The sequence below is a fragment of the Hemitrygon akajei genome, chromosome 31, assembly GCF_048418815.1.
Source record: "Hemitrygon akajei chromosome 31, sHemAka1.3, whole genome shotgun sequence".
NCBI classification, from domain to species: Eukaryota; Metazoa; Chordata; class Chondrichthyes; order Myliobatiformes; family Dasyatidae; genus Hemitrygon; species Hemitrygon akajei.
The window spans coordinates 3,803,675-3,811,817 of record NC_133154.1 but is presented as its reverse complement, the minus strand read 5'-3'; the positions used below and the strand labels follow the sequence as shown (position 1 = coordinate 3,811,817).

The following is an 8,143-nucleotide window of genomic DNA, read 5'->3' as shown; positions in this document are numbered from 1 at the left end:
ATAGCTTCTTGTTCAGCCTTTCCACCTACACCTCCCAGTTTCTCACTTCATCCTCCCCTCTCCCACCCACCCATCCACCTTCCCCCTCACCCGGCCTCACCTATCTCCTGCTTGCCCTCCCCCACCTTCCTGTCCTGGCCTCTTCCCAAATGACATTAGGAATGGAGAGTCTTTGAACTGCATCTCTTTTTTTTTCGGATAGTGTTTTTGCTGTGACTAAAGTTGAATTTGGAAATACAAGCCCTGTGTGTTTGCGAGGCTGGAGGGATGTATCCTCCGGCTGCCATTGGTCGTCTGGCACGTGGGGACTCGGTTACCGTCTGCCTTTGTGACCTTTGAACTCCAGCAGTTCACAGGAAGGGACCCGCGGCAGACATTTAAGGGTCGGGGTACGCTGAGTGGGATCTCTCCAGGGTCCACTGAACTGTTCTGGAGGGAGGTAAACAGTGTCGTCGGGAAGAACAGTCTGGCATGTGCCGTGAAATTTGTTGTCTTAGTGGCAGCAGGACATTGCAATACATAACAACAGAGAAAAAAAACTGAATTACAGTCAATATATATAGAATAAATTCATTAAATAAGAGGTGCAAAAATAAAAATAACCATAAATAAGTGGTAAGGTAGTGTTCATGGGTATTATATATATGCATACACATACACACACATACATACACCCTGTGTCTATCAAAAGTATTCACTCCCACCAGGAAGTTTTCATGTTTTATTGTTTTACAACATTGAATCACAGTAGGTTTAATTTGACTTCTTTGACACTGATTAACAGAAAAAGACTCTTTTGTGTCAAAGTGAAAACAGATCTCTATAAAGTGATCTAAATTAATTATAAATATAAAATGCAAAATAACTGATTGTGTTAAGTATTCACCCTCTTCAAGTCAGTATTTAGTAGATGCACCTTTGGCAGCAATTACAGCCTCGAGTCTGTGTGGATAGGTCTCTGTCAGCTTTGCACATCTGGGCACTGCAATTTTTCCCCATTCTCCTTTACGAAAGTACTCAAGCTGTGTCAGGGGACCGTGAGTGAAGAGCCCTTTTCAAGTCCGGGTAAAATCCTCATTTGGATTGAGGTCTGGACTCTGACTTGGCCACTCCAGGACATTAACTTTGTTGTTTTTAAGCCATTCCTGTATAGCTTTGGCTTTATGCTTGGGGTCATTGTCTTGCTGGAAAACAAATCTTCTCCCAAGTCGCAGTTCTCTTGCAGACTGCATCAGGTTTTCCTCCAGGATTTCCCTGTATTTTGCTGCATTCATTTTACCCTCTACCTTCACAAGCCCTCCAGGACCTGCTGCAGTGAAGCATCCCCACAGCACGATGCAGCCACCACCATGCTTCACAATAGGGGTGGTGTGCTTTCGATGATGTGCAGTGTATGGCTTATGCAAAACATAGCATTTAATCTGAAGGGAAAAAGCTCAACTTTGGTTTTATCAGTCCACAGAACCTTCTTCCAGCTGACTTCAGAGTCTCCCTCATGCCTTCTGGCAAACTCTAGCTGAGATTTCATGTGAGTTTTTTTCAACAGTGGCTTTCTCTTTGCCACTCTCCCATAAAGCTGTGACTGGTGAATCACCCGGGCAACAGTTGTTGTATCCGCAGTCTCTCCCATCTCAGCCACTGAAGCTTGTGACTCTTCCAGAGTTGTCATAGGTCTCTTGGTGGCCTCTCTCACTAATCACCTTCATTCACAGTCACTCAGTTTCTGAGGACAGCCTGCTCTAGGCAGATTTACAGCTGTGCCAAATTCTTTCCATTTCTTGATGATCGACTTAACTGTACTTCAAGGGATATTCAGTGACTTGGAAATGTTCTTGTATCCGTCTCCTGAGTTGCCTGGAGTGTCCTTTTGTCTTCATGGTGTAGTTTTTGCCAGGATACTGACTCACCAGCAGTGGGACCTTCCAGATACAGGTGTAATTATGTGACTTCTGAAAACAATTGGCTGCACCAGTGATGGTTTGATGTGTCATATTAAAGTGTCTTATATTTGTAATTAATTTAGATAACTTTGTAGAAATCTGTTTGAGTCATTTTCTGTTCATTAGTGTCAAGAAAACAAATTAAATCCACTGTGATTCAATGTTGTAAAATGATAAAACATGAAAACCTCCTGGGGTGTGAATACCTTTATTGGCACTGTATATACACTTCCTGTCAATCACAGGCTTTATTATTGTATTGCGATGTACAGCTGCTGCAAAACATTAAATTTCACAACGTATGCTGATGATATTTAACCTGATTCTGATTCTGGTCCAAATTCAATGTTCAAAAGACGTTTAAGTAGCTACACGGCTATGAGAGGTTCAAAGGGACGTGGGCCAAATGCTGCAAAATAGAATTAGCTCAATAGGCATCTTGGCTGGTATTGACTAGATGGGCCAAATGGCCTGTTTCTGTGCTGTATAATTCTATGAATCTATGTATGAATCCGTAGTTTAGAAACTAGCCATTCAGTCCATCACGCCTTCACAAGCCACTGGGCTGACATCCATATTAATCCCATCTTCCGACACTTGGCCCATAGTGTTTTACCTCTGCTCATCCGGATAATGATGTTGTCGACTCTGTCTCCACCACTCTCTCCAGCAGTGGAATAAGAATCAAGTTTAATATCATCGCCAGATGCCATGAAATTTGCTGTATTTGCGGCAGCAGTAGAATGCAATATATAATAATGGGAAAAATGTGAATTAGAACATAGAACATAGAATAGTACAGCACAGTACAGGCCCTTCGGCCCACAATGTTGTGCTGACCCTTAAACCCTGCCTCCCCTATAACCCCCCCCACCTTAAATTCCTCCATATACCCGTTAGTTTGTGTCTTATGTCTATAATTAAATAAACAGTGCAAAAATAGAAATAAAAAAGTAGTGAGGTTGTGTTCATTCAGGCATTGGATGGCAGAGGGGAAGAAGCTGTTCCTGAATCACTGAGTGTGTGTCTTCAGGCTCCTGCACCTCCTTCCTGATGGTAGCAATGATGACAGGACATGATCTGCTTGATAGGAGTTCCTAATGATACGTGCCTTCTGTTTGAGGCGTCGCTCTTCATCACCACAGAGACCAATGGCCATGAAGGAGCTGACTAAGCATCATCATGGTGCTCACCACCGTCTGGTGAGGAAAAATCCCCTCAGGTTCCCCTCTGATTGTTTTCGCCCCTTAATCTCGATCTACGTCCTCTAGTTTATCCGCCCTTGATATGGAACACTTCCACTAATGGACTGTTTCCATTTTCCATCCAATTCCATATTAAGCACAAGGTAAGGCACCTCGAACAGATCTAATGCACCAGCACTCTTCAAGCAACGATAAGCTAGGTATGCCAAAGGACCAGGCACATACCACACTCTGAGAATATTATTGAAGATCATAGCAAAAGGTCACCTGAGGGGGGATTTTGGAAGGTTTAATGTCGTGTCACACAGCACAAGACACATATAGCACATAGAAGTTCTCAGTAAAATACAGCCTTGCAAAGAAAAGCCGGAGGCCCTGAGTCCACAGCAGCCTGTAGAGGAACACAATACAGCTTTATTTGTGCCGAGTGAACCCTTGGGGGACAGCACCAACACTTAGACACCATACTGCACCGCACCGCCCCTGGTGGAGTGCAACAACGCCAACGCCTCTCTCCTGGGCGGCTGCAGCAGGCGACACCACGGCTTGAGGCCTAGTTGTCAATATGACCGAGGCCACGCAGCTCCCCCCGCCACCTGTCAATACATCAGTGAATCGGACTTGCAACGTTCCAACATGTCCAGCAGGGTCTGGGAATCACAAGAAAAGCCACTAATGCGATCGCTTGCTGTTAGGCTGCAAACCGCCTTCACGCACCGACTCCTCTGACGCAGGACGCAGCGGCAAGATCTCCAGCAAATCCAGCTCCTTCACTTCCTTTGCCTACGAGCAACTCGCTGATGGCATCGACCTGGAATACTTTAAGTTCCTAATCTTCAGCAGGGTCTTAGGATCATTAAAAAATATGTTTAAAAAGGACAATAATACCTTGGGTTGACCCCGTAGAAGCCGCTGCAGTCAAACGTACCGCCATCTTACCAGAAGGACTAGTGAGCTGTGGGCTGCTATGTTAGCGCCAGAGGTGTGGCGATACTTGCAGGCTGCGCCCAGCACAATCCTTGCTTCAGACGACGCGTTTCCCTGTGTGTTTCAATGTTTTGGTGCACGTGTGACAAGTAAAGCTAACCCTTTATCTTTCAAGGAACTGGATTGCTGTCACAGGGCCAGTGAGATGCGAGCGGGAACAGTTTTGCGTGCCGGAGGCTTATGCCTTGAGCAGTGTAAAACACATTTAGAGCATAGTACAGCTCGGGAACAGGCTTGTGGGGAGTATGAAGTTTAGCCCAGAACGATTGGGCTGTAGGGAGTCTTGATCCGAAACGTCAATCGTCTATTTCCCTCCACAGATGCTGCCTGACCTGCTGAGTTCCTCCAGAAGGTTGTTTATAGGTGTTGGGATGAGTGGCCAGTTCTCCTGCTGTGGGCGTCGAGCAGCAAAGAGATACAGCACAGAAACAGCCCCTTCGGCCCATCAGGTCTGTGTTGACCATCAACCACCCATTTTACTTTAATCCTGCACTAATCCCACTTTTCCATATTCTCCTGACATTGCACCCACCTCAAAACTCACCTCAGCTACACACCAGGGGGTAACCTACAGCAGCCAGTCAACCTATCAACATGCATGACCTTGCAATGTGGGTGGAAACTGGAGCCCTCGGAGGAAACCCATATGGACACTGGGAGAACGTACGGATTCCACACCGAGACCATCGGAGGTCGGAATTGGACCCAGCACAGGAGGACATGTGGACCGTACACCGAGAGCATCGGAGGTCGGAATTGGACCCAGCACAGGAGGACATGTGGACCGTACACTGAGACCATCAGCGGACAGAATTGGACCCAGCACAGGAGGACATGTGGACTGTACACCGAGAGCATCGGAGGTCGGAATTGGACCCAGTACGGGAGGACATGTGGACCGTACACCGAGACCATCGGTGGTCGGAATTGGACCCAGTATGGGAGGACATGTGGACTGTACACTGAGACCATCGGTGGTCGGAATTGGAACGGTAAGGCAATCTTGCCACCATGCTGTCATTTTCTTCCCACAGGGACCTGGCATGTGCCTGACCTCACTACTCCCAGGATTTAGAATCATAGAGCCAGGGAGCATGAGGCCCTTTGGCCCATCTAGTCTGTGCCGAACAGTTATTTTGCAGGTCCCATTGACCCGCACCCCCATACAATGCCCCATCCATGTACTTAGCCAAACTTCTGTTAAATGCTGCACTTAGTCCTACGTGCACAACGTGTGCTGGCAGTTCGTTCCACACTCCGAGTGAAAAAGATCCCCTCAGGTTTCCCTTAAACATTTCACCTTTCACCCACAACCTATGAACTGCAGTTCTAGTCTCACCCAACCTCAGTGGAAAAAGTCCATTTGCATTCATTTTGTACACCTCTTTCAAAATCTCCTCTCATTCTCCTTCACTCCAGGGAACTTCAGCCTTTTCCTGTGATTCAGTTCCTCAAGTCCTCGCAACATTCTTGGAAGCTTTCTCTGTGCTCTTTCAATCTTAATGATGTTTTTCCTGTAGTTAGGTGACCAAAACTGCACACAATACTCCAATTTTGACCTCGCTAGTATCAATTTCAACATAACATTCCATCTCCTGTACTCAGTAATATGATTTATGAAGGCCAATGTGCCAAAGTCTTTCTTTATGGCCCTACCCACCTGTTAATGCCACCTTCGAGGAATTATTTCTCTGTATATCCTGATCCCTCTTTTCTACCACAGTCCTCAGTGCACTACCATTCACTATGTAAGACTGATCCTAGCTGAACCTCCCAAAGTGCAGCACCTCACACTAAATTCCACCTCCCATCTTTCCAGCCCATTTCTCCAGCCGATATGTCCAGATCCCACTGTAAGCTTTGATAGCCTCCCTTGTTGCCATGGTTCTGACAAGCCTTATAAATGGCATTTGCACTGTGGCTAACCTCACAGCCCAGGTTTAGAGAGAGTAGAGCAGCACGCTAAGCACACACTCTTGAGGTGTGCCTGTGTTGATTGTCAATGAGGAGGAAGCGTTATCTCTAATCCACACTAAGTGGTCTCCCATTGAGGAAGTCCTTTTGCAGAGGAACAAACGCTATTTCAATGGTTCAATTTAATATCAGAGAATATACAACCTGAAACTCTTACTGTTCACAAACATCCACGAAACCGCAAAGAACGAATGACAGAAAACGCCTCTGCCATGCTCAAGCATCCATCAACCACCCCCTCCCCTTCCCCACACGTGCTCCATCAACCCCCCTGCAAGCAATAGCAAAGCCCCAGAGACCATCAAAAACCCCTGTCCATACCAGCAGCGACATCTCAGACAGGCTCTGGCGAGGGAGAGAGGGAGAGAGAGAGATCCTCCTGCCACAGTGAGAGCGGAGACCACAATCTGCAGCGTCACCTATTCGAATTCAACATCCTTATAAATGATCTGGATTTAATAGTAAGCCTAAAACCTTGGGTTATAGTGAATACAGAACAGAGCAACACAAGAACAGGCTCTTCAGCTCATAACAACTGTGCCTAACTCAATGCCAAATGAAATTAAATCTGTTCTGCCTAAACATGATTCATCTCACTCCATTCCCTGAAGCTTCATCTCTCTCTCTCCCTCTCTCTCTCTCCTCCCTCCCTCTCTCTCCTCCCTCCCTCTCTCTCCCTCTCCCTCCCTCTCTCTCACACTCTCTCTCTCTCCATCTCTCTCTCCCTCTCCCTCTCTCCCTCCCTCTCTCTCACACTCTCTCTCTCTCCATCTCTCTCTCTCTCCCCCTCTCTCCCCCCTCTCTCTCCCCCTCTCTCTCCTCCTCTCTCTCTCCCTCCCTCTGTCTCTCTCCCCCCTCTCCCTCTCTCCCTCTCGATCCCTCTGTCTCTTTCTCTCCCTCTCTCTATTGCCACGTCTCCTTTAAACTTCCCCCTCTCACCTTAAGAGCATATGCTTGAATATTTGACGTTTTTACCACAGGAAGAGGATTGTGACTGCCAACCCTCTCATAATTAGCTCAATCTATTTATTGAATAGGCCCTTCCTGTCCGAACTGTACGGCACAACAGCCCTGGCCTAATCATGGGGCAGTGTACAATGACCCACTAACCTAGTATCTGGTAGGTCTTTGGATGGTGGGAGGAAACCCACACACTCCACGGGGAGGGCATACAGATTCTCTTCAGGTGACATCAGAATTGAACTCTGACCTCCAACTATTGAGGTGTTGTGCTAACTGCTACACTAGTAAAACTGCTCTGAGGAAACCAGGTGTAATTCAGAGTGTGTGGGCCTACATCACTCTCCGGTGCACAGCTTCCTCCCCCTGCTCTACCTCACTGTGATTGGTATTCCTGGGGACAGACTGACATCATTTCTAACCTGCAATCAGACTATGACCCTGATAGCTTTACACTACCCGCTCTGTTCTCTGGATGTGGGAGGCATTCACCTCTTAGTGAGTTCCGGGAGTGGTTAGCACACACCTCCAGCTTCTCTTGAATACCTGCCTCGCATAGTTCAGCTCAGTGTTAGTCAGCAGCTTGCCAGCCACTCGCAGGCTGCCTGCCCAGGCACGCTTGCCCACGACAGCAGAAGGGAAAAGGAGTCTGGTGATCCGGAGACCTGCTCAAAGCCAGCTCCACACAGCAGGTAAGCTGGCTGACTTCTTACCGAGATGGGGCTCGGAAAAGCCGACTGCTTATTCCTCTCCATAGATGCTGCCTGACCTGCTGAGTTCCTCCAGTCTTTCTCTGTATGTGCTACTCAGGCTTCTTGCTCGGTGTTTCTTGTGAGTCAAGCCGATGATCGCTGGCAGGTAAGTTGCAAAATGTGTAGGTCTTTGTTCCGGCCGTGGGCTTGGAACTCTGAGAGTCCAAGGAGAGGTTTCTCGTGCCTTGTGCTGGGTGGAGGGGGGCAGTCAATACTCACTGGGTGGAAGTGACTAACGGAAACGTGCGAGATTCCGCAGAGCAACACCGGAAGGATTCGGCAGGTCAGGAGAGGAATAGACAGATGATGCTCCAGACTGAGACCC

The 8,143-nt window shown here is 47.4% G+C and overlaps 1 protein-coding gene and 1 long non-coding RNA gene across 5 annotated transcripts in view; one reads left to right on the top strand and one right to left on the bottom strand.

The window, feature by feature from the left end:
- Window positions 1–250: 250 nt before the first annotated feature.
- LOC140719105 (uncharacterized) lies at window positions 251–7,316 on the bottom strand. The gene is made up of 3 exons (XR_012096861.1): window positions 7,217–7,316; window positions 6,428–6,525; window positions 251–429 (listed from the first exon to the last, which is right to left on the bottom strand). It is a non-coding gene; the product is annotated as an uncharacterized lncRNA (long non-coding RNA).
- Window positions 7,317–7,570: 254 nt separating this feature from the next.
- The window catches only part of LOC140719394 (caspase recruitment domain-containing protein 11-like), a 76,049-nt gene continuing 75,476 nt past the window's right edge, over window positions 7,571–8,143 (top strand). For 2 of the 4 annotated variants that reach the window (XM_073034015.1, XM_073034012.1), the window contains exon 1: window positions 7,869–7,924. In XM_073034015.1, coding sequence (XP_072890116.1) covers window positions 7,911–7,924 — 14 coding nt within the window. In that variant the 5' untranslated portion in view covers window positions 7,869–7,910. Of the gene's footprint in view, window positions 7,759–7,866; window positions 7,925–8,143 lie in introns of those variants that run through there. The other 2 variants (XM_073034013.1, XM_073034016.1) reach the window with 2 other exon arrangements.